The sequence below is a fragment of the Scomber scombrus genome, chromosome 12, assembly GCF_963691925.1.
Source record: "Scomber scombrus chromosome 12, fScoSco1.1, whole genome shotgun sequence".
NCBI lineage: Eukaryota > Metazoa > Chordata > Actinopteri > Scombriformes > Scombridae > Scomber > Scomber scombrus.
The window spans coordinates 1,450,630-1,477,763 of record NC_084981.1 but is presented as its reverse complement, the minus strand read 5'-3'; the positions used below and the strand labels follow the sequence as shown (position 1 = coordinate 1,477,763).

The window sequence follows — 27,134 nt, the reverse complement described above, 5'->3', positions numbered from 1 at the left end:
GATACAAAATGAATATTCTGTTTACAATATTATCATCATTATGGCCACCAATTAATTAAACGTTTTTTTTATATTTGTATGATTATTATTGGTGTATTTATAATGTCTACATTTCAGTAGTTGCTAGGAAACGTCTCTTACTCTCAAAACTGCTGTGTCCTGTATCATCATGTGTTGCTGACAGTGTAACATCACCTGTAGGCTATAATATTCCCCTCCAACACTTCCCTTCACCACCTCCTGTCATGGACCTCTTTGCTTTAGAAAGATTTTTTTTTTTTTTAAATCATCTTCATGTTAAAACATTCTCTCTTTATTATCATCACAGTTCAGAGCTACTCTGGTAGCACATGTTGTTCTTCAAAGCTTTATTATCATTCATTTATGCTTTTCTTTTCTTCTATCTAGCAATATGATTTTACATCATGTTTTAAAGATGATTAAAATAGAAAGTCTATGGGAGGAATGTTTGAAAGTTGATATCTCAAAAACTCAAAGTGCTGAAGATTTCATACTTCAGTAACAGATGTCACATGTGGAAATGATTAACATATTAAGACATGGCACAAATAATGCTATCATGTGGTCATTTATTACATTCTTTATGTTTTAGCTAATAATTCATGAACCATGAGGCCTATCAAAATAATATTTGCACAATTTGTTCCTTGGATGATGCCGGATACACAAGTTCAAAGTTCACAAGTTCCGTGCCTTAGTATGCAAGTTGTCCACGAGAATGTGCACAGCATATTGAAGCATGGTGCCAATAGCCCCACCATGTGACCATTAGTGAAACACCATCATACTACTGTCATATCTCTTATCTGTAACATTTCATGGTAACCAAATTGAGCAAAGTTGTACAAATAGGGATGCTGATGCCTTGCAGTTTGTTTCAACTGTCAGTATTCAGCGTTTTATAGTTTCTAATTGTTTTGGGTCTCCTATCACTAACACTCCTATGTGTGTGTCTACTGATTTGGAGAGCAAGACTTGAAGCTGCACTGTGTTTTTACTATTTGGGAACTTTTTGGTGAATGAAACTCGCCCATAAACTGAGAACATGGAGCTAATGTTAATTATGCTGTCGATCAAATCTTATGAACTAGCACCTCATGCTCATGTAGGAATGTTGGGTCTCTTTAAATGAAATCAAAGAGTTTGGTCTAGACCTGCTCTATGTGTGAAGTGCCTTGAGATGACGTGACCTCGATGTCATGTCCCCGGGCCAAAGCTACTTCTCGTCAAAAACAGCAACATAAAACGCTAATCATGACATTCAAGTCAAATTGCTTTTTAGTGGACATGTGCACATATTTTGAATACAGTTATGCACGTGTAAGTGTGCATTTTTCCTTCTACTGAATAGGTTGTGAGCAGAAGTGACAGGGTGTCATCTTGGACCTGGACCTCAATTCAAAAACACTTCTCAAAACACTTGGTTGAGAGTAGAATGTCCCAGAGAAATGTCCTTGCTACACCAAATCAACGTTCAGTGATGTGAGCTTTATATGGGTTACAATTATAATCATAATTGAGTCACATATCTTCATCATATTTTTGGTCATTTATGTTTGATATGAGAGGAGAATCATCACCCCGTCTTGAACTGAGAGCTGAGGAGTTGCTGCTTCCTGAGTTTGAAAAGCAACTGGAACAAGTAGAAACAGTGCAGAAATAACACTGTTGGGTAAGTTTGCTTTTATGTTCTATATAATGTTGATGAAGACTTAAGAGTTCAGTGACTTAGAGGCTCTGTTTTCCCCCAGAGAGTTCTGACAGGATTGTTAGCAGCTGTTTACATCCTGGAGTTAGCATTAACATCAGACTGCTGTAGACACAGTGGAAACTGGAGCAAAGTGCATCACATGGAAATAAGAGTTAAGAATTGAAACTGTTAGAAGAAGCTGTACTTTCAATGATTTTAATACTGCTGGACATCAATATTGACAAATGATTGATTGCATATGTGTTGTATTAACTATGGGGTGTTTGTTGTGTGTTTGGTTATATAGATAATTTACCATCAGGCTTCAAAGTGACGTGTTGTTAAAATATATATATTTTAGATAGTAGACCACATTAAGTTGTTAATCTGGACATATAGGTATATGGGTCAATGACGTATAAGGATTTTCAACAACTCAATTTTAAATAATAAAAACAAGCATATCTAATGCAGTAGTTCAAACATTCAGAATGTTGTGTATCTGACAATTCATATTACAATTTGAAAGTGATTTTAGTGGGGTTTTTTCAAGATTAATTGGCACTGGCCTTAAAAAAAAGTCATTTGGTGCGACCATGATTCATCTTGAAATGTCTTATATAAATAAAAGATCATCATTTACAAAGATTAAAAAAAAAAAGCAAATACTTTGTTTCCAAACACTTTATATTACTGAAAACTTGTAAAAAAAAAGATGTGAAGCGTGTTAAGTATATTAATTTATTTCAAGATGAATCATGGTCGCACCACATGACAGTTTTTAAGGCCAGTGCCAATTAATCTTGAAAAACCCACTAAAATCACTTAATTTCAAATGTATAATATGGATCTTCAGGTACACAATATTCTGAATGTTTGAACTACTGCATTAGATATGCTTGTTTTTTATTATTCTACAATTGAGTTGTTCCAAATCCTTATACGTCATTGACCCATATAACAGATGTCTGGGTAAAACAGGATGTTGGTTGGACCATTTTAGATAGTAGACCACATTAAGTTGTTAATCTGGACATATAGATATATACGTAGGTGTAGAGCTGCTGAATGCACACTGTGTACATAACTAAAGCTAAATAGGTCCCTTCATGTGAACAACATACTTCGACGTTGCTGGAACGCCCAGAGAGGGCATCAGCTGACAGCTAGGTGACATCCCAGACTTCTGGACATGGGATGGGATGTTCAGACAACAATCATTCAAAATCTCATCTGTTCACTGTTTCTCTATGTTTCTCTCAATTTGCTGTAAGACATGTGCTCAAGGACAGTCTAAAAAGAGCAACACCAAAAGAGATACTTAAACAATATTCAATGATTTCAGTCTTACACAGTTCAGTGTCAGAAATATTACAGCATCTACCCAACGGGCTGATGCATCACAGGCAATCTTCAGCATTATCGTGTACTATAAGTTTGTTCTGCTGCAGTAGTTAGAAGGATTAGGAAGTATTACAGTTCTGTTTGATGGTACAGGCGCATGTATTATGGGGGCCACTTTTTCTACAGTGGGTCCATTTGGGGCAGCTGTGGCTCTGAGGTAGAGCAGGTTGTCCATTAATCAGATGATTGACAGGATGATCCCTGACACCTCCAGTCCACATGTTGAAGTGTCCTTGGGCAAGATATTGAATCCCAAATTGCTCCCGAAGGTTGTGCCATTGGTGTTTAAGTGAGTGTCTGAATGAGCATTAAAAACTCATCCTGATGAGCAGGTTGGCACCTCGCATTGTATAAGTGTGTGTGTGAATGGGTGAATTTTAGCATGTAGTGTAAAGTGCTTTGAGAGGTCAAAAGACTGGAAAGGTGTTGTATAAATGCAGTGCACACTCCATCCTTGTCAGTGCAGTGTTCCAGATACTCCACACCACTTTTACTACATTATTCCAATCATGTGAGCACCTCATCCTGCCTTTACCATTGCTCGTCCTCGAAGGTAGCAGTGATTAGGATACAGTGCCAAAAATATTTTACATGGCCCAACCCTTGAAGAATCTGATCCATGACAGACTGAAATGATTGATGGTGCACTGGAAGCACTGTAGCTGAAGTGATGATATTTAGGCATTTTGTGCATTTAATGGCAAGCTTATGGTGGAGAAGCAGGCAGGAAACAGGGGAGAGATAGATATGAATTGAGGGTCCCAATCCAGAGTCGAACCAGGAACGTTGCATATATGTATTGTAACCATTTCGTCTATGATGTCACTCCTTCTCTTACTCTTCTAACTGTAGCAGCTGGTAGATATGGAAAAGTCAAGTTTACTGAATGATGTTCCTTTAGCTATATAGTGGGTATGTTTCCTCTTCAACACACTGACCTTATAGTCACTACACATCATGATCATTTTATCAACTTTGGCCTCAGTCACTATGGACAACATACTCACTTCTCTCAATCTTGGAAATCACTTTCATTCTCTCCAATCTATCCAGCTCCTTCTCTACAGCTTCCTTTAGTACATATAGAACACAACAAGCTCCACTGAATATTGTTGTGGTGTCAGGCTTTGTACACATTTTGGTTTGAAAGCATGAAGCACTGTATCACTCCTGCAATCTACGTTCCTGTGTCAACACTGTATGTACTGTATCCTGTAGCTCCTTTATCCAATTCAGAGCATGTCTGCTTCTTTAACAATGACTAGTGGTAAAGTGACTTGTTATGTCTCACACTCTACTACATACTGGTATCATTATGTATTTGAACAGTGACCGTTTGTAACCTAATTCTGCTCTTGTCATCCAGTATAACATTTTCACTGTGCGTTTTTGGCTGTGTATCCATTTTCACAGCCAGAAGTGGAATATACTTCGTACAAACCAAAAAGCATGGAGTCATCATCTCTTCTGGATGTGTTCCCTTCTGTTTCCACATACTGAGTTGGAGAGGTGACTTTTCCTTTTCTGCAAACACGAGGAAAGTGTCCACTTTTCGAGCAGGCATGGCACTTTTCATTTTTAAATCTGCAGTCCCATACAGAGATTTTTCCCCACAACAACAACATGGTTGCTCCACCGCAGTGTATTTTTTAATTCCCCTGTGACTCTTTGCTTTGTTATTGTTATGTTCTTGTCTAAACTGTCCTTTCCTCCCCTTTTCAGGAAAAGTATGAACACAGCATAATAATCACAGACTAACTTTCACTTTTTCCAGCAAGCTCCAGTGATACAGCAAACTTCTCAGTTTCTCACCAATTCCCCTAAAAGCATATATGTAAAATGTCACTAATGCACACATCAGGTAAAGACTGTAGATAGATCTGAACCCTACACTATGTAAGGCGATCCCAATTTCCACACAACAACATATCAGCCACAGTCCTCTGCTCATGTCTCCACTTTGACACCAGCAAAGCCTTCTTGCCTTTGTGGCAGTGCTGAGGATTTGTGAGACTAGATATGATAAAAGACCAAACTACACCACCTGGGCAATATGGACAACTGAGAAAGCAGTCTTACCAATAACCTTGAGCTCACAACTAAATAAGGCACACAGATTCATACAAGAAGGGACCTCACCTGGGGTGAAAAGATTAAACTAAATAATACCAGTTGGTTCCCAGCCCTACAATATTCAGAAGAGGACACAATTATAACTACACTAGGCAGGTAAAAACAGCAGTAGGTGGCAACCACTGTGGTAAGGACGTCTAGGGCAGGAAGACCCACAGGAGGTGCTAACAGGGAAGCTCAAACCAGAGCACATGGCAGGAGCAAGAGAGAGAACAAATCCAAACAGGTGTCTTATGTAATCTAGCCCTAATTAGGGGCCTGGGGCTATGTACACTACCACTATATATGGTGTTATGTACCTGCACTAGGGGAGCATTCCCCACCACCTTCAGCTACTAAAGCTAAGTGTAAAAACGGTGGTGCTGCTTGAGTATGTTGCTGCACCTCTCATAAAGGGCTCCCTTCCCAGTATGAGAGTTGCAGGTTCCTGAACTGACTGTGTTTTATCTGAAGGAGTCAGTTACATTACTTCAGGCATGTCCAAGCTAGTCCACAAAGGTTCATGTGGCTGCAGTACTTCATTCCAACCAAGCAGGAGCACACCAGGCTTTAATCAACTGTTCTCAGTCTTCAGACTTGTTGATTAAGTTGAATCATGTGCTCTTGAGTGAGAAATAGTAACAGTATTGTACCACATCTGTAACAGGGTGTGGGTACTACCAATTCACATCAGCACAGAACACACAGGTGCCTTATTCTTCATCGTAAATTGGGAAGTAGCAGTGAAAAGAGAGCATCAGACCATCTTTCAGCGTACACAGTTGAATTACTTGGAATATTCTTAGCATAACAATGGACGGAAGAAAATAACCAACCCAGTGTCGTAATTGCTTCTGATAGCTTATCACTGCTTTCGAGCATTAACTCTGGAGAGTGGTTATTGCAGGCCGGATATTGTGTATGAAATCTTTCGTGTGCTATGCTACATTACAGAGGATTGTTTTCTTCCTTTGGGTTCCTGCTCATGTATGGGGGGGGGGGGGGGGGGGGGCAGGAAGTGAGATGGACATATTGGCTAAACAATCGTTAAAACTACAGTTAGTTTAAAGGATGATATATACAAAACCTGGCAGGAATAGTGGGATTTAATTGACACAGGAAGACATCTTTACAGTATTCTAAAATATGTTGGTGCTGGTGGAATACCAAGGGAATAGAATAGAATAGAATAGAATAGAATAGAATAGAATAGAATAGGCAAGCACCCTAGTACACACTGTAATAAACCTGAAATTGTCAAACATACTAGATATAATAGATTACAACAGGTATGATGAAGAAAGAAAGTACTTAAAGGTGCAGTGTGTAGGATTTAATGACATCTAGTGGTGAGACTGTAGATTGCAGCAAACTGAATACCCTTCCCTTCCCCTTCCAAGCATGTAGGAGAAAGTACGGTGGCTATGAAAAATGTGAGCGACCCTCTTTAGATCCAGTGTTGGGTTTGTCCGTTTTGAGCTACTGTAAAAACATGGCAGTGTAACATGACTGCCACTGTGGAAGAGGACCCACTTCCTATGTAGATATAAATGACAACCATTCTTATTCTTATGTGCTTATTCACTAATTAAAACATACTTATAAACATTATTTTCCATGTCTGCCAACACACTGCACCTTTAATATCGGTATTGACTGGTGAAAAACACAATATTAGATTGGGGAATGTGGAAAGAAAGACATGGAAAGTATGCAATCTTCTAATTAATTAATATTAAAGAAGGGTAACATAAATATAGAGATAGTGTAGGCTTGGTTTGTTTTTGGGGTTTTTTTTTCATTTTTTTCTGCCACTATATCGTTCCATATCCCGGCCAGTAGGTGGCAGTAATACATCTATAAGCTGGTTGGATAACCGCCATTAAAACTGAATGAAGAGGAAGAGGCGGAAGTGGTACAAGAAAAAATAGTAGAAGAAGAAGCAGTAAAAGTCATCACGTAAGTGTAGTTCACTTACGCACTTCGGCAATATGGCGACGCACAGTGTCACTCCACGACTCAACAGACTGCTGTTTGCTGTGAAGGTGAGATGACCCGCACAGCGCGAGATCACCGTGTTACCTGACAGCACGTGACACACAGTAAAGCTGTTAGTATAGTTCATAAAGTGCTAATGACTAACACGACATGCACGAGCCTGACGGAACACACATGCAGATACAGTTACAGATCTATGATAAGTCATATCAATAACATGGACTATGTGCAGATCTATAATAACTCCTATCAATAGTATGATCTAACTTTAGTTACACTGTGCAAACCTTTGCTGTCAAAGCTGAATGATATATATATATATATATATATATATATATATATATATATATATATAATCTGCATGTGACAGTGAATGTGGGACAAAGCTAGAAGGTAAATGTGTTGTCAGACAGGTGTCCTCTAAACCAGTGCAGTGTTGAATAGCCTAGAAGGTGTTTATTTTATTTATTGTTTAATTAGCTTCTGTTTCTTGCAGCTGAGACATAAAAGATCTTTCTATGTGTAGTTAAGATAGAACTGATTAATCACTGTTTGAACAAGATGTCCCTGTATCACTTTAAAGGGCTTCAGACCATAGGTGCATCTCAAGTCTTTTATATCTGCTCTGAGGAGTGAGGAGGCATCTCTGAGGGTGCATCTCAAGTCTCTTAGGTGACATTTCCTTGCTTGAACTAGAGTTGAACTGAAGTTGTTCTGGTTTTGCTATTGAGACAGCCATCCCAGGTCCCTTATTTCTGCTCCAAGCAGTGGGGAAGGGGTCTCTGAGAAGCTATGAAAAGATCCAAGTGAGTGAAACATGGATGCAATTCAAGAGACTTGGGATGCATCCCATGTTTCCATCACTATCGCCTTCTCCTTGCATCTTAGTGTCTCCCACTGACATTGCAGGGACAGATGTAAGAAAAGCATGCAAGGACAGATGAAACAAGGAAATGTGTTTTTTAGAGACATGAGACATTATTTCCTCTGAAGTTTCACATGTAGCGACAACTGTTTCTGATGACGTCAGCAGCTTATCACAGCTGGATCAGCTGATCACAGATGGATCAGCTGTCAGTCCATTCTAGCAGCTGGAGTGACTTTTGATGGAGTTTGGATACTTCAATGTTTTAAGGTGTTATTAAAAAATAAAATGAATTTAAAAAAAAAAAAAAAAAAACCAAAAACAAAGTGGTATATCTGTGTTGAGTTTGATGATGTGAATATTTGCACATCATAAACATGAAAAACGTTCCCATAAGTTATGAACTCAGCTGTAGGCATGGCTGGATGACCTACTATTGAGCCTCTAATGACCACCTTTAAATACAAGGTTTTGTTTTTTTAGAAAGTGGACATGGACATTTTGACTACTGAGCAGACAGTTAATAAGGACCGACCTGTACCATTCTCCTTTCAATTGATATGCTTATATTCTCAAAGGAATTAGCAGTTAATCAAATGATCACATACTGACAAGTAATGACTGTGTGGTCTTCTGGACCCTAGAAAGGTTTTACTCATCCCTCATCCCTCCAACAAACTCTACTGCACAATGATCACGCTCTGTGCTTCAGCATATTTAAATAAAATAAAATGATGGATGCTACATTAAAGTGACAAGGTTCAGTTTTAATTTGAGTAAGTTTACATCAATACAGAAAGAACAAACAAAATGATCATATTTAATATTTAGTGTAATATCTTTGCAGTGAATGACTGGCTGAAGTCTTGGAGCTATAGACATAGGCAGACACTTTGTATCTTCTCTGGTGATACTCTCCCAGACCTTCAGATCTTACTTGTTGAAGACTCTCTGCCTTTACTTCTCTTCAGTAAGGAGAATTCAGCTCAATGGGGTTGAGATCATGTGATTTATTGACTTGGCCAATCGAGGATATTCCACCTGTTCATCTTGAAAAGCTCTTTGGTTGCTTTGGCCGTATGTTTAGGATGGTTCTCACTGAAACACATTTATCATTCAGCAAATGATGAAATGTGTTCCAGTGAGTTTTGATGCATTTGTCTGAATGTGAGCATACGGTTGCTCTTGTATACCTCTGCATTCATCCTGTTGCTTCTGTCAGCAGTGACATCATCATTAAATGTCAGTGTGTCAGTTCCATTGACAGCCACACATACCCAAGCCATGAAAGCTGCATCATGTTTGACAGATGTGCTGCTGTGCTTGAGCTGTTCCTTTTTCTCCACTTTCCTCCTTCCATCATTCTGATATATTGTCAGTGCTGAATTGATTAATAAATGACTTATTAATGAATGAAATAATGACTTTGACCAATAAAGTTATCATTAAGAGAGCATGGGCAGAAATCTGTAGAACTAGTATTTAATTCAAGAAAATGTAGCAAATGAGCAGAATCAGAAATCGAGCTGTTTAAACATAATATATATGAATGACATGATATAATACAGTAGATGAATGTAGTGTATCTGTGTGTGTATTGCAGTATGCCTCACTTCAGTCCAGATGCTGCGCTGCGCACTGCAAGGCTCATTATTCTACTGTCTACAGTCCCAATGAAAAGGTAACAATCTCATCTACAAGTCAATTCTTCCTTTCAAGTCTTAGTTTTTGGCTTGGGCTGGATTGTATAATCTATTCGTTACATTGTTATTTCTGTATGGAGTAAAGAAATTCTCCAGTGACCTGATGTCTGTGTTATTTCCTTCCACAGACCTTTGATAAGATCCTCATCGCCAACAGAGGGGAGATTGCTTGCAGGGTAAGACACACTGATGTGTACTGTAGATGAAATCCAACTGAAACTTGATATTGGAGCAACACTATACTAACAGAACAGTATAGGTATGTGGTCACATATCTGGTCAAATAGTGTAAACACAATCAAATGGACACATGGCAGACTGCAGTTAGTGAGTATTGCTCATTTGGTGATATTACAGAATGCTACACACATGTAACATGAATCAGGTAACTTAAACTTATAGCAAGAATTATAATAATAATAATAATAACTTCGATTTATATAGCGCCTTTCAAGATACCCAAGGTCGCTTTACAAGAGTGGGAATAGGGGGGTAAGGGCAGGGTGGGGGTTTAGGGAGGGTAGGCAAGAGAGAAGAGGTGTGTTTTGAGGTACTTTTGGAACTGTGACAGAGAAGTAGCGGAACGGATAGGAGGGGGCAGGGTGTTCCAAAGGGTAGGGGCAATTGCACAGAAAGCCCTGTCACCAAAGGTCTTGAGTCTGGTGCGGGGAGTGCAGAGTAAGTCCTTGCTGGTGGAGCGCAGGGACCGTGACTGGGTGTACGGGTGGAGGAGGTCGGTGATGTACTTGGGTGCCAGTGAGTGAAGTGATTTGTAGGTGAGGAGGAGGATTTTGTAGCTGATGCGTTGTTTGATTGGCAGCCAGTGGAGTTTCTTGAGGATGGGGGTGATGTGCTGCCAGGGCTTGGTGTGGGTTAACACCCTGGCAGCTGAGTTCTGGACATACTGCAATCTGTCTAGGGCTTTGTTGGGGAGCCCAGACAGGACACCATTGCAGTAGTCCAGACGGGAGGTGACAAATGCATGAATGAGGGTTTCGGTGACTGAGTCGGTGAGTGACGGCCGGAGTCTTGAAATGTTACGGAGGTGAAAGAAGGCAGATTTGGAGATGCTCTGGATGTGGAAACTGAATGAGAGTGTGGGGTCCAGGATCACGCCCAGGTTCCGCACTTTGGGAGATGGGGAGGTGGGACAGCCGTCGATGACCAGGGTGAGGTCTCCAACCTTCCTGAGCAGTGGTGCTGGGGCCACCACCATGAGCTCTGTCTTGTTGGTGTTGAGTTTCAGAAGGTTGTTGGTCATCCAGGTTTTAATATCGTGCAGACAGTTGTTGAGTTGTGTTGGTGGGAGTTGTGAGGAGGGCTTGGTGCTGACGTACAGTTGGGTGTCGTCTGCGTAACAGTGGAAACTGAGTCCATGGTTGCGGATGATCTGACCGAGGGGGAGCAAGTAGATGGTAAAGAGGAGGGGGCCAATGACAGATCCCTGGGGGACACCATGGTTAACTGTTATGACTCCTTAATTAACCTTAATTACATCAGAATGAACTGACTAGACTGTAAACTGTAGAACAAATAAACTGACATAATGGTAAACTACAAACATTACATCTCATAGTCCACAGTTACACAGGATTGTAGGACAAGGTGTTAAAGAACAACTGCTACTGCTACTTTAAGACTGCAGAGTGACACAGTCAGTTAGGCTTGAGCAGGAGGATGATGTCATCAACTATGTAAGTCAGTTCAAATATTCCAACAGAACAGGAGTTTCACAGTCAATCATAGACTTTCCTACAGAGTGAAGCTTCAGAGTTAATGTTGTGTGTTTTTCCATCAGGTGATGAAGACATGTAAGAAGATGGGCATCAAGACTGTAGCTGTTCACAGTGATGTCGACGCTAGTGCTGTAAGTCATCGTCTGTGTTCCTCCCATATTAATTAAGGTTGAATACTAAGAATTGAGATCTGTGTATTTTTTTAATAATTAATTAAAGGAACAGGAACATTAATTTGCAATTTAATGATCTTGTTTGCTTTTATTTTTAATTGATGGTTTACGCAGGAAGACCCTGCCCAGCATTCTGCTCTGTAGTTCCCTGTCCCAGAAAATAGCGGATCCTGCTGGTGTCATTTTTAAACCTAACCCAGAGTGTACCAAGGTGGTATGTCTCTATCTATGGCAGAGGGGACATCTGAATTGAACTTTTCTCTTATCGTGTATATCCAGGTCCATGTGAAGATGGCTGATGAGGCTGTGTGTGTCGGCCCTGCCCCCACCAGTAAGAGCTACCTGAATATGGACGCCATCATGGACGCCGTCAGATCGACTGGAGCGCAAGCTGTACGCATCTATAAAGCTCTCATTATGTACACTACACTGACAACACATAAACACAAAATATAGCTCCTCTAAAAAAAATACACATTTTCAATACACAGCTGTGTAAAGACTTTTAGTTATTGTACAATTAGAATATAAAATACTGTGTAAGCTGCTTTCTCTCAGCAGTCATTAATGTGGTGAGATGTTGATGGTGCCACTCCATGGTGATATTATCTCAAATATACAAACTCAAAGCTTTTGCCTTTGAAACTAATGAAAAAAAATCAAATGTTGTGTTCAGGTTCATCCTGGCTACGGGTTCCTCTCTGAAAACAAAGAGTTTGCAAAGAGACTGGTGAGTTACACACCTCAGACACACTCTTATTTTCACACACACACTTTCTGACCATGAAGCCACAAAGTAGTTCACATCAAATAAATGTTAAGGTGTGAATCAACTTTTTTCATGCATCTTCAACTGGTTTATTCATTCTTTGAACCCATTCGTGACCTTTTTAAGTGTCATTAACATGAGTTGATGCGTTAATGAAGGATCTATAAATGTTTAAAGGTGCACTGTGCAGGATTTGTTGGCTGTGGTTTGTAAGCAAGCAATTTAAAAGTTAGCCCCTCCTCCCCGGCTGAGCTGAGAGCAGAGAGAGAGACAGCTGTGGTTGAGTGAGCTAGAGAATGAATAGAGAGTGTGTGGCTGGCAGAAACAAAGCAGTTTAATCAGATAAAAGGTTATTTTCAGGTTGTTTCATGCTAGTTATGTTCTAAAGCACAAATAAACATGGCCACACCTCCACACAACCCTACAGGAAGGTGCCAAGGTGTGTGTGTGTGTGTGTGTGTGTGTGTGTGTGTGTGTGTGTGTGTGTGTGTGTGTGTGTGTGTGTGTGTGTGTGTGTGTGTGTGTGTGTGTGTGTGTGTGTGTGTGTGTGTGTGTGTGTGTGTGTGTGTGTACACAAGTGTTTCTAATAAAGTGGTCAATGAGTGTAGTTGATAGATGACACTCTAAACCAGGGATGTCAAACATACGGCCTGCGGTCCAGAACCGGCCCGCCAAGGTATCCATTCAGGCCCACTGGATAACTTTGCGTGTGTGAAAAGTGTGAAAATTACAGAGAAATAATTACAATTTTTCTGCTGAATCAGAGGTTTTTTTGCACTCTGACCAGAATACTCTGAAAAAACAATGAACACATATCATGATCTTATTTAAACCAAAAATAAATCAGTTTAATCAGATAAAAGGTTATTTTCTGGTTGTTTCATGCTAGTTATGTTCTAAAGCACAAATAAACACGTGTGTGTGTGTGTGTGTGTGTGTGTGTGTGTGTGTGTGTGTGTGTGTGTGTGTGTGTGTGTGTGTGTGTGTGTGTGTGTGTGTGTGTGTGTGTGTGTGTGTGTGTGTGTGTGTGTGTGTGTGTGTGTGTGTGTGTGTGTGTGTGTGTGTGTGTGTGTGTGGCTCAGCCCTGCCCTCAATCAACAGACACACATACCTGCTGCTCTTTATACATCCTGTACACAGAGAGCAGAGCAGAGGGAGGCTGCTCCTCTACAAGTCATGACCTCACACTCTTCTTGCTGTTATTGGCTAGGGGCCACACACCCACTGCACCCCAAACACCGCAAAATAATACGAAAATACAGGCAGAGAGTGTCTATTGATACATACACACACACTTCTAGTGGGTCACTACTCTGCATATTATAAATGAATGTCATCCACTATGTAAACTATAGCTTTACACCTGAAGTGTATTTATTGAAGCAGTCATGCTAACTCAGTTAAATAATATTATATTTGACTAGCACCTGTTTATTAAAGATATAAGAGCAGTTGAGTATAGAAGTTTAATCTTGACCTTGGGATCAAAATATGTGACATAATCTCTACTCACCCTGACATACATGTATGAAAAACTCTGTCAGTACTACTTTAATAGTTAAATATAAATACTTATATGCTTATTTAAAGGAATAGTTCACCATTAGGAATCCAGCTGTACATACATGAAATAGATATTGATCTTTTTATCACACTCTCACTCACACTAAAGATAATAAGCTTACTGACCTGCTGAAACATTTGTTAAAATGACATGGCTCACATTTTACAGGCAATTACAATAAGTAGATACACATGGATAATAAACCCCAGTGTGTTCTTTATGGTTTTATTGTAAGTCTAATATGGTAAATCTCATGATGTTATAATTGTTCTGTTGCTAGGCTGCAGAGGATGTGGCATTCATTGGACCAGGCACTGGTGCTATCCAAGCAATGGGAGATAAAATTGAGAGCAAGCTGATTGCTAAAGCTGCGAAGGTCAATACTATCCCAGGATTCGATGGAGTGGTTGAGGTAAGAGCACACAGACACAGACATGTATATACACAACAGGAACATGTTCATCAGAGGAGTTATGTTCACATTACAAGCCTTAATGTGTAATTGTGATTTCTGTAGTCAGATCTGATATTTTGGTGTTGATGGTTCAAATTCATGTCAGTAAGTGACATGTATCCGGCTCCTGTGTGAACACTGTTGAGCTCTCAAACGGCCACACAAATCATTAACATGGATGACACGACTGTGCTAGCATACATGTCCAGGATTATTTGTTGTGGAGGTCAGCAAACAAGACACGGTTACTGCTGTCCTCTGTTTATGTTTGTGAGCGACTGAGATCTGATATGAACTAATCAGATTTGCCTTGTTCACACTTAGGTAAAAATAAAATCACATCTGAGTCATTTGGAGGAAAAAAAAAACATTGTCTTTTGGCCACTACAGTATGTAGTGTGAACATAGCCTATGAGTCTTTATTCCCAGGGCACATCATTTTAAAATCTGTATTAATGTTTAATAAACATTACCAAAAGTGTGCCTACTTGTGTGCTGTTGCATAATTTAAACAACAATAGAACCTTTAAGCTATACACAAAACATTTCGGCGGCTGTGGTTCAGGAAGTAGAGCGCTCGTCCACTAATCGGAAGATTGGCGGTTCGATTCCCAGCTCATCCAGTCAACATGTTGATGTGTCCTTGGGCAAGATACTTAACCCCAGATTGCTCCCGTTGCTGTGCCAACGGTGTATGAATGTGTGTGAATGAGACATGTGGTGTAAAAGCGCTTTGAGTGGTCATAATGACTAGAAAAGCTCTATAAACTACAGTCCATTTAACATGAGAGACAGAGGATGCTCTGGCATGTCTCCTCTGAACTGAACAGGGACAAAACAAAACTGGTCATTAACTAATTAAACACACCCCAAACTGGACTTAACCTTGTCTCTGTCCACAGTTGCCAAGAGTTACCAACAGGTCAACAACTTCCAATATCCTGCACTCACTTTACACAATAAACTCAGCTTTGATACAGACATCCTGATCTCAGGAAATAATTCCTCCATGAGTCTACACGTCACCTGCACACTCAGAACACCGTCCGTCAACCTCCAGGTGAGGTTAAGAGCATTTTTACTTTGGCTTATTATAAATAACCATCACATCCTTTTCTGTGCCAGAATGCTGATGATGCTGTGAAGATTGCAAAGGAAATAGGTAAGTCACGTCATGTAAATACACAGTATATGTTTTATTAAATGTATGTATGTCATTATTATGATGAATTTCTGATCACCTCTTTACATAGCTCTGTTTTCAGCAGCTCTCTGACACTATTTTCCGTGTTGATTATATTTTAGTAGACTGTTTAAAACTCTGATGTTCACATTGTGTGTTTGATTACTGAAGGTGCTTGTGGTCAGATTGATGTGGTTAAAAACAAGGCACTAATCCACTGTGTGATTGTGCTGTTGTTGTCACCAGGCTACCCAGTTATGATCAAAGCCTCTGCAGGAGGAGGCGGGAAAGGAATGAGGATTGCTTGGAATGACGAGGAGACAAGGTATCCTTTAAATCCTTCAATTAAGTTCATCTCCTACTAAAACACATGTATACACGCTATGACTTTCTGCCATCTGTCATACTGTATCACAAGCTGGTCACACGCAGGAAGAACCCCCATACATCAACTCCAGAACCCCCAAAAACAAGCACATAAAATCATGGACAAGAAGCCCCACAGATATCACCATTGCAACATTATTCATAAGTATAATCTTCTCACCCTGGACATAATCTCAAAATATACAATGGCCTGGCCCCTCCACCACTGAGCCAGTTTGTAGCTAGAAAGGACAATACCAGAACCACAAGGTCCACATTAAGAGGGGAGTGTATTGTTCCTTATAGGAGTACATTTAGACACTCTGCCATCTCTGTACAAGCAACACACTACTGGAACATCTCTCCCTATACCTGTACATATGTTCAACCCTTTCTCTCTTCAAAAAACTGTAAAACACTAGCTCAGCTCTAAATGTATTGTTTATTTTTTAAATGATTTTTTCTTTCTTTTCTCTTCTTTTTTTTTTTTTATTGTGCTTGTCTAAGTTGTTGACCTGCCGGGGAACTACAGATGTAAACTAGACTCTTGGCTAACTCTCACACATTTACATTGTGGTGTGAACTAAAATGTTGATTTATGTGTACTGTCCCTGCCAAATCAATCCTAAATAAATAAAATCATATAGTGTAGAAGTTGTGTTATAGTTATCTATAGTGTAACATCTATCTCAGGAACTACAAATCACAATAGACTAAAGTTTGTGTGTGTGTGTGTCTGTGTGTGTGTGTGTGTGTGTGTGTGTGTGTCTGTGTCTGTGTTGTTACAGAGAAGGTTTCCGGTTCTCATCTCAGGAGGCAGCCTCCAGCTTTGGAGATGACAGGCTGCTGATTGAGAAGTTCATAGACAACCCAAGACACATAGAGATACAGGTATAACACACCACACACACACACACACACACACACACACACACACACACACACACACACACACACACACACACACACACACACAGACTTTTTACTCTTTAGTCAGCCATGTGATTCATCATGAACTACATTTTCCTTCAATGAAAGCTTTTCACAATTTACCTCTAGAAAATAACACATACACATATGTTGAAGACCATATGTTTAGATTTTTTATTTGAATATGATGATAAGTGACTATTTTTAGCTTTTATTTTTAATATTAAAATTCTAGTAATTCTGTTGTAGCCTTTTTAAGTTGCAGTGATCAGGTCATCAAGTTTGTATTACACTTGATTGACATGAATGTAAATAACAATAATGGGTTAGAATAACAGATATGAGCATTGCTTTTATCATTTGAATTCAAAAATGGGTATTGTGACAAGAAATTCTACTCCAGAGACAACATGAATACTGTGTGCTTGTTGTAGGTGCTGGCTGATAAACACGGTAATGCTCTGTGGCTGAATGAGAGAGAGTGCTCCATCCAGAGGAGGAACCAGAAGGTGGTGGAAGAAGCTCCCAGGTTAGTCACAAACTCTGTCTGCTCTGCTCTGGGATGTTTTGTAATGCCAATCCTTCAAAGAGGATCGGCATTACATTACAACTATATATACAATCTATTTACACAAATATAAATATATATTATTTTGTCAAAAGTCTAAATAAAATACAAAAATCAAAATAGGTCAAATATTCAGACCATGCTTCCCAAATAAGGTAAATGACCTGAATGTGTTTTACAGGACAGGAGATTTGATAACCCACATTCACACCTCTCACTCGCTCCAGCTCAGACATGGCATAACCAGCTGCTACCCCTGCAATCACCCCCCCCTCCCCCACTGACCCACCTACACTGAGCATCAGTGTAGAGGATGTGTGTCAGCTCGATCAGAGAGATCAGGGGAGGCAGCAGGCTCAGATGTTGTCAAATGTGAATCTAAGCAGGCTTCTATCTGCTTCATTTCAGCACTCCTTGCACTGCTGTATCCATGGTTACAGTTAACAGATATAGACTTTGTATGTTTTTGTCCGTTTGTTGTTTATATATGTAATGTGTTTATTTCTTTTTCACCTACTTGCTTTTTTTTCTAGCTTTTTCCTTCATTATTTCTTAATTAAAGTGAGTGTTGTGTGTTTTCAGTACGTTTCTGGACACAGACACACGGAGGTCCATGGGTGAGCAGGCAGTGCAGCTGGCCAAGGCTGTGCAGTACTCCTCTGCTGGCACTGTGGAGTTCCTGGTAGACTCTACGAAGAACTTCTACTTCCTGGAGATGAACACACGACTACAGGTGTGTGTGTGTGTGTGTGTGTGTCTGTGTGGCTCTAGATAGTTCCAACAGTTGGGTTATAACATTCAGGGTTGATTGCTCATTTTTAGCTTTGATTTTTACTTTAAAAACTTTTATTTACACTTGAGAGTAAATAACAGAGTATTTCATTTGTGTCAAGTGTTGAATTTCACAATAGAAATCAGTCAAATACACAAGATAGCAACAGACACCAGAATAACAGGCTTCAGTATCTGTTGTAATGAATACCTGAGGCTGGAGCAACTAAAAGCAACAGTGTTGAGTTCCTTTTATTTGTATAGTCAAATATAACAAATCACAAATTAGCCTTAAGGGCTTTACAATCTGTACAGCAACAAACATCCTCTGTGCTTAAACCCTCATTTAGTTTAGTTAGTTTAGTTCAGCCAGTCTGCAGAGCACATTTTAAATGATATTTTTGGTTATTATTTTTGGTTTTATGCAGCAGTAGAATGAATAGACAGACAAGAAACATGCTTAGAGAGGGAGGGGCAGTGGCCATAAACAAACAGTTGCAGTTATGTGGTCTTAACCTACAGACCTACTGGATCACCCTTACAGAACTGATTTAATAAGCTTTAAGAAAATCTCTATGTGAAAGGAAAAGGTAGAGTTCTATTGAGAAAAGCTTAAAAATGTTAACATATGCTGTGTATGTACAATGCTTTAACATACTTATGTGAAAGGCCAGCCAGTCTCCTCAAACAATCAACTGTTACAATTCTAAGAGCTAACAGAGTGATGGTGTAGCTGTCTGCCATGATGCTTTCATACATAAATAATTCACATTGTACTATTTCTTTCTTCTATATGTGTTTTGGGGATTTAGTTGAATTCTTACAGACAGTAGAGAGATGGAGACATACAACAAAGGTTCCCAGCTGGACTCAAACTGGGTCTGATTCATCTTTATCTTCTCTCTTGTCTCTTTGACCCCAGGTGGAACATCCAATCACAGAGTGTATTACTGGTCTGGACCTGGTAGAGCAGATGATCCTGGTTGCCAAGGGTTACAAACTGCAGCACAAACAGGAAGATATTCCAATAAACGGCTGGGCCTTTGAGAGCCGCGTCTACGCAGAGGTGTGTGTGTGTGTGTGTGTGTGTGTGTGTGTGTGTGTGTGTGTGTGTGTGTGTGTGTGTGTGTGTGTGTGTGTGTGTGTGTGCAGGTGTGTGTGTAGGTGTGTGTCTAGGTGTGTGTGTGTAGGTGTATAAAGTGGTCAATGAGTGAAGTTAATAGATGACACTCTAACCAGGGGTGTCAAACATATGGCCTGCGGGCCAGAACCAGCCCACCAAGGTATCCATTCAGGCCCACTGGATAACTAAGTATGAAAATTACAGAGAAATAATTACAATTTTTCTGCTGATTCAGAGGTTTTTTTGCACTCTGAGAATACTGACATGATCTTATTTAAATCATTTATATTGAATGTTGTGCAAAAACAGAAGCTTCTACAAAATAATCTGAAAAAATGGAGACATAATATTATTGAAATTGCACTCATTTTTCTTTAGACATCTCAGACTGTTTATATGTTTTGTAAATAGATGGTTTATTATAGTAAAGTTATAATATATACATTATTATACAGTGGTTTTACTGGTCTGGCCTACTTGAGATCAAACTGGGCTGAATGTGGCCTTGGACTAAAATGAGTTTGACCCCCTTGTTCTAAGCACTCTTTAACTATGTGGTCTTTGTTGTGTGATAAAGCACCTCTGCCCTTTTTCACTGGAAGTCAACATTGTATTTAATAAAAGAGCAATCATTTCCTCTGACATTATAGGCTTTGATACTACTAGAACTGCTTTATTCCAAAGTTCCAGTGTTTTCTGAACGTCCACCTGTTTCTTTGTTGTTTATTCTGTCAGGACCCTTACAAGTCTTTCGGTCTTCCCTCCATTGGACGGTTGTCTCAATACCAAGAGCCACTCAACCTCAGCAATGTAAGTTTGTGTGTATTCCACCATGTCATTAGTCTATATAACTTATTAGAGCTGCATCAGAGAAGAGCCTTCAGTTCATATAAGACTAGTTTCATTTGACATTTTAAAGAAAATAAATAAATATATTTTTTCTTTCTTTTTCCTCACACTTAACCCAGCGACTAACAAGCTTCCTGCCAATATGAATATTTTCTCCTCTGCTCCTTGCTCTGATAGGTCCGTGTAGACAGCGGCATCCAGGAAGGAAGTGACATCAGCATCTATTATGACCCAATGATCTCTAAGGTCAGTGATGTTTTAAAAACACTGTGTGTTATTTTTAGCAGCAGGTGGTCTCAAGATGAAAATAGATGACAAAATGCCACCATTCAAATCTGCAGTATTTTCCTCTGGTATCTACTTGTAGTTGGTAACTTATGGAGCTACACGAGCTGAAGCTCTTGCCAAGATGGAGGATGCTCTGGATAACTACGTGATCAGAGGTACACCAACAGATCACACACTCACTTTTCAAATGGACATTTGTTGTTGTTTTTTATCTGTAATGAAGTGTGGTCATTTTCACTCCAGGTGTGACCCACAACATTCCACTCCTGAGGGAAATCATCACCCACCCTCGCTTTATCTCTGGTGACATCAGCACCAACTTCCTGCCCGAGGTTTATCCCGACGGCTTCAAGGGTCACCAGCTGGAGGCGGACAAACGCAGGGAGCTGTTGGCTTCAGCAGCAGCTCTCTACATCACCGCTCAGCTCCGCTCACAGAAGGTCCTGGGCAACCAGAGGTGAGGATACCAGCAGCCATGATTATTGTAGGAGGCTACAGGGGTCTAGATTAATGACAGATGAATGGTAGTGGAGGCAGCTGGTGAGAGCTGGACGTCTGACTGGTTGTTTATTTTGACCATCTGGTTGTATTAACCCATTAGAGTTCATCATCATTTCTCCTGCAGTTCTGAGTGATGATGGATCATGTTGTCTGGAAGACTTATGAGGGTTTTGTTTCTAAGCATTATTGTATTTCACCAGCTTGAAACCACAAACATGCATCATTAAATACATTTAAGTGACACTGTTGCAACAATCATTTGGAACTATACAGCCACCTATACAGTGTTATTCAAGTGGATGTTACTCTAGAAGAACACGCTCTGATGCTTTGACCCCTTAAAATACAAACTGAGCCGTGTGTGTTTCAGGTTGGCTTCAACACCTGTGACATGTAGCAGCTGGGAGCTGTGTGTGGAGCTGGGAGAGGGACGCCATGACATCAAAGTTACAAAATCAGGAGATGTTTATACTGTGAGTATTGAAGCACACATTAAATGTCACACGATAGTCACTCACACAATAATGGTAATTAAGATTTGAAGAACAATAGTGTGAATACTAATAACAGTCCGTACAGGTTAAGTATGTGAGGGTGAGAACAGCATTAGGACAGCATCAGGATTGTCTGCTGGTTATGACTGTGAGCTAACAAGACTCTGAATAATCTGTTTGTCTCTGTAGGTGGAGGTAGATGGAGAAAAGGTGAAGGTCAGTGGACAGTGGAACCTTGCTTCCCCACTGCTGCCACTCACCATCAATGGCACTGACAGGATGCTACAGGTAACACACACACACACACACACACACACACACACACACACACACACACACACACACACACACACACACACACACACATCCAGGGTACTAGTATGGCCAAACACTAACACTGAGCAACATTTCTGTCCTATAGAAAAGCAGAGGCAGCTGAAAGGGTTAAAAAAAACGATGCTTAAATATATAATAAAATTACATAAATGATGAAAACATAAAACAGCAATAATGAATCATACCAGGCTATTGATGTGTTCTACATTTAGATTAACAGCTGGTTTACTCCTGCCTCTGTGATAACGGTAAGTTTTGTTTCTGACAGCTGAAGTCTGGGTGAAGAGTACAGAGTACATACTAAGTAAATAATCACAGGAGTGTGCATCTTGTACTTTGTGCCCCTTTCTACTGCAGACACACACGCACACACACACACACACACACACACACACACACACACACACACACACACACACACACACACACACACACACACACACACACACACACACACACACTACCATGGTCACTTTTGGGGACATTACATGGACTTACAATCATTTTCTGGAGAGTTACCCGAACCCTAATCTTAATCTTAATCTTAATCATAACCCCTACTTGCCTAACCTTAAACTTTTGAAGTGATCCATGTAAAAGTCAAGGTTAAGATAAGATCAGATATTCCTTTATTAGTCCCATGATGGGGAAATATACAATATTTGGTTCTCTCCAGGTACTCCGGCTTCCTCCCACAGACCAAAAACATGTAGTTTAGGTTAATTGGTCACTCTAGATTACCTGTAGGAGTGAAGGAGAGTGTGAATGGTTGTCTGTCTCACTCTGTCAGTCCTGTGATGGACTGGTGATCTGTTCAGGGTGAAGCCCACCTCTCACCCAGTGTCAGCTGGGATGGGCTCCAGCCCCCCTGCGACCCTCTGTAGGATAAGCTGTATGGAAAATGAATGAATGTCTGCAAGTCTCCAAGTTACAAGGATAAAATACACACTGTGCAGTTTCCATGACTACTGCTGGATGATAAAGACATACTGTAACTCCTCACACAGTTAAGTGTTGTAATCACATTGTTCTTACTGTGTGAAGATATAGTAAAGACCGCATGTTGTCTTTTGTTTCAGTGTCTGTCCAGAGATGCTTCAGGAGAGATAGTTCTGCAGTTCCTGGGCACATCGGTAAGGTTGCATGTCTACACAGGATTATAGTTACATCATCACACAGGTTACAGTCTCTAGTAACCAGATCATAAAAAGTATACCCATGTTTCTGTTACACATGATCACTAAAGACTGCTAGCATTGTCATGTCTTTGTTCTGTAGCACTACCTACATGTGAAAGCCGTTAAATGCTCCATAATGCATTTCCTTGTTGTTTCTCATACTGTGTTATATTGCTGTGTAGTTTAAGGTTCGCGTCCTGTCCAAGTTGGCTGCAAAGTTGAACTCCTACATGCCAGAGAAAGTTCCAGAAGACACCAGCAGCATCCTGCGTTCACCCATGCCAGGCTCAGTGGTGGCTGTGTCTGTAAAGCCTGGAGATACGGTAACGTAGATATGTAGAGGTTTACAACAGTTCTTACTTACTGCCTGAACACTGTAAATAGGTGTTAACATTTTGACAAACTGCTGCCATAGAAAGTATGCTGAATTAGCTGTTAGCAGTTCTTGTTTGCAATGTACACATAGATGTCCAGACCACTGCTTTAAACCATTACTTTAACCTGAAGAAAACTCTTTTTAGTTTTCCTGTACTGAGAGACAAGCTGCAAATATAATATGATGAACTCTACTGTTCCTACTGCTAAGTGGTTGTTCTCTTTCTCTGTCTGTGTGTGTCTGTGTGTGTGTGTGTGTGTGTGTGTGTGTGTGTGTGTGTGTGTGTGTGTGTGTGTGTGTGTGTGTGTGTGTGTGTGTGTGTGTGTGTGTGTGTGTGTGTGTGTGTGTGTGTGTGTGTGTGTGTGTGTGTGTGTGTGTGTGTGTGTGTGTGTGTGTGTGTGTGTGTGTGTGTGTAGGTTGCAGAAGGGCAGGAGATCTGTGTGATTGAAGCCATGAAGATGCAGAACAGTATGACTGCTGTGAAAGCAGCAAAGGTAACAGTGAATAATACTGCCAGTTATTATCATCAGTAACTAACATGCATGCTTGATAAATTGCTAAATAATAAGATAAAATGCTACTTATAAAATATAAAGAAGCAGAACTCAGTCCACAGAATACCAACTGGTTCACTCATTGTGAGCAAATGAATAATTAATCATGGAGGAAGATTAAACACAGTTTTTAAATAACTTTATTTATTTAACCACAAAATAATAAAGCACAGCCTTTCAGTTTGTGTCCTTTTATTAAGTGTGTGTGTTTGTTTCCTGTTGTGCCCTCCAGGTTAAGAGTGTCCACTGTAAGCCAGGAGAGACAGTGGGAGAAGGAGACCTGCTAGTAGAGCTGGAATAAAAAGACAACTTTTGATATGTGACATCAGCACCTGGATGTGCCTTACTCCTGTCCTTACAGGAACATCCTTAGAGGCAAAAAGACTTTCACTGATGTTGATTTATCTTACCGGTGGTGTTTCCACAGTAGCCCCCCAGCAGAGTTTTTTCTTTTCCCCCTGATAGTGACTCAGAGCTAAGCTGTATGAGCAGTGGTACTCTGTTTCCTCCTCATCAGACTCCTTCACGTTCCTGGGTTGAAAAAAAAACCTCTTATGAATCTTTCCATTCTGCCTCTGTTTTGTGTTTTTTCCGTCATTTTCCTGATTTGACTGTTTTTGTCAAAGGTTTGATTCACATCACTAAACAATCATGTTGACATTGACTGTTAGGAGTACTGTGTGAGCTTGCAGATAGTTTTGGTTTATGTGTCAGGGTTTGAAAGCCACGCTATGTAACGTCTGCTGAATAGTGTCATTAATGAGATGATGATGAAGAGTAGTATAGAAGAGTCATAAAATCAATAAACTGGCTCAGTTATAGCAGCTACATTTAGCAAGCATTAACTAACACTATAAACCACTATAAACGTCTGGTCATACCAGAGCAGGTTAGGTTGTAGGGTTAGGGTAGAGGCCTTCAGTGTATTGCCTTGAACAATGGTGCATAATAATTCTTGTGAATTAAATGGATGGTTACTTGTGGGAGTGGGGGTGGAATATAGGGGTGAAGAGAAAGTCTCAGCACAATAGAGAACCTCTCATTTCTAATAAAAACATTTCTTCATACATAGGATTGCTTTAACATCTCCATGGGAAATATCTGCTGCCACTCCTGTACAGTGGAAGTGTGTAGACCTTTGGTTAATAAACTACATGAGTTTTATAATTATCATTACATTTTTCAATGATTTTAACTCCAAAAGCAAATTGCCTTTCACCTGTACTGTACAGACACCTGAAGAACAGACCTCTCAAAACCTGATCAGAGAAAACCAAAACTATTTGCATAGCTTGATACCGCTCAAGACAAATAGTTGTAATTGTCATTTGGTCGATCTGACAATTTCAAAGTAAATAAAGTGTTTCTTTTCCACACGTTGTGTCTGACTGAGCTGCTGTCCAGCTACATCAGAAACAACACGTCACAGTATGACTGATAGAGAGTGAATGGTGCTGATGTGACTGTTTAATTGTGGACTGACAGGACTAGAGTACACAAGTAAGCATCAGTTGTTAAGGGACAAACATTATAAATGAGTTAAGAAGCATAATGATAGTGAGGAGGTCTGGTGGCTTGCTGCTCCTAAAGCAGGATGTCACAGTACTGTACATTCAGATATATACTGTACAGTACACTATGGGTTACATGATAAATGCATACTACCTTCTCTATCTTCAGAGTCTTTAGCTTAGATCCAAACATAGTTTCTGTCCTACTTAAGTGTGAAAGATCCTGCTATCTGTCTACTAGTTTCTTCTTCTATTTAACTCAACAATCAATACCTACTGGGTCTTCACTTTATCTCTGTTGGACATAAGCAGGGCTGTCTGTATATAAAACTAAAGAAGCTTTTATGTCATTAATATAAAACAAAAAGACACTGGCAGAACCACAAGAGTTGCACACTGTGATGTTTGAAACATAAGGGAGGAACCTGCAGGTTGAGGTTGGTGGATACCTTTCTGAGGTTCTACCAATCACCTGTGGAGTACCACAGCTTCTGCCAGTGTCTTGCCCCCCCCCCCCCCCCCTCCCTTTTTAGTTTTATATTAATGACATAAAAGCTGCCTGCACAAGTTCTTTAGTTTTATATACAGAAACACACCAAGGAGTGATGTCCTTTCTGATTTCTGTGCCCTGTCTCATCTCACAGCTACAGATGTTTCTCTCTTTCAACAACAACATAGCTGAAGCTGGAGTATGTGCACAAAACCTGCTGCTGTGCCACGATTCAGTGTTCCAGATGTTGTGTTTCAACAGAGTAACACAGACAGCATGAGATAGAAACACTTTCGACGATGAAGCGGGCAAGGTTAGACACTAAACTTTTACTAAACCTTTTTTCTAAAAAAAGACCTGAACTTTTCTTTTTATGACTTTCAACATTTAATCGGAAAGTATTTCAAGACAAAATGAGTAAGAGGAAGGAGAGCAGAGAAAGACTGAAGAAATCAAATGAGAGAAGAAGGGAAAAAAAACAACATGATTATTAGAGCAACCTGATTAATAACACAAAAAACCCTGACAAACCAGTATAAAACACATGAATATGTTTCCATGGTAATGAACGAACCCATTCACTTACATCTGTCGCATTTGTTCAGTTCCAACTCCACTTTTTTTTCTTTTACATTCATTAAAGTTGTTTATAAAACAGGTTTCATACACCATCACATTAGAAGGTCAGGGTAAAGCCTCTGATACATGTCCTGCTTCATAAACCTGCTGTTCATCTACAGACAGGAGGGATCAAATGCACTCCTACTATGAGCTGGAACACAGCTGTCATCACTGAAGAGGTCTCACAGTGGGAATGTTTCATCTTGAACTGATTTTACATTCACAGCAAAGAGAGGAAATGTATTGTATCCTGACTTACTTAATGATGTAGTTTGTATTGTTGGGTTGGGAGTGATGAGATCTCCAACTGTTCAATCCCTTGTCTGTCACTTCACTATAGGACATCAGAACTTACAGGTTTTTACAATTGGTTACATGCATTTCTCAATACTCCATGCTTTTCATTGCAAAATAGTTCATGTTTGTTTTGTCACTCGGTGTACACCCGTGCTGCATTCTGCTACACCCATATTGAAAGAATATGAAAATGGAAAATTAAAAGCACA

The 27,134-nt window shown here is 39.9% G+C and overlaps 1 protein-coding gene across 1 annotated transcript; it reads left to right on the top strand.

The window, feature by feature from the left end:
- The first annotated feature begins 7,186 nt into the window (after window positions 1–7,186).
- Window positions 7,187–25,380, top strand: pcca (propionyl-CoA carboxylase subunit alpha). Its single transcript, XM_062430729.1, has 23 exons — window positions 7,187–7,272; window positions 9,694–9,771; window positions 9,922–9,969; window positions 11,592–11,660; window positions 11,982–12,095; window positions 12,379–12,432; window positions 14,316–14,447; window positions 15,615–15,651; window positions 15,919–15,997; window positions 16,827–16,929; window positions 17,403–17,497; window positions 18,119–18,269; window positions 19,230–19,373; window positions 20,166–20,240; window positions 20,457–20,525; window positions 20,647–20,722; window positions 20,811–21,024; window positions 21,439–21,541; window positions 21,752–21,850; window positions 22,978–23,031; window positions 23,259–23,399; window positions 23,869–23,946; window positions 24,239–25,380. The coding sequence occupies exons 1-23, from the start codon at window positions 7,219–7,221 to the stop codon at window positions 24,305–24,307; spliced, it is 2,136 nt and encodes a 711-aa protein (XP_062286713.1). The 5' UTR covers window positions 7,187–7,218; the 3' UTR covers window positions 24,308–25,380.
- Window positions 25,381–27,134: the final 1,754 nt, after the last annotated feature.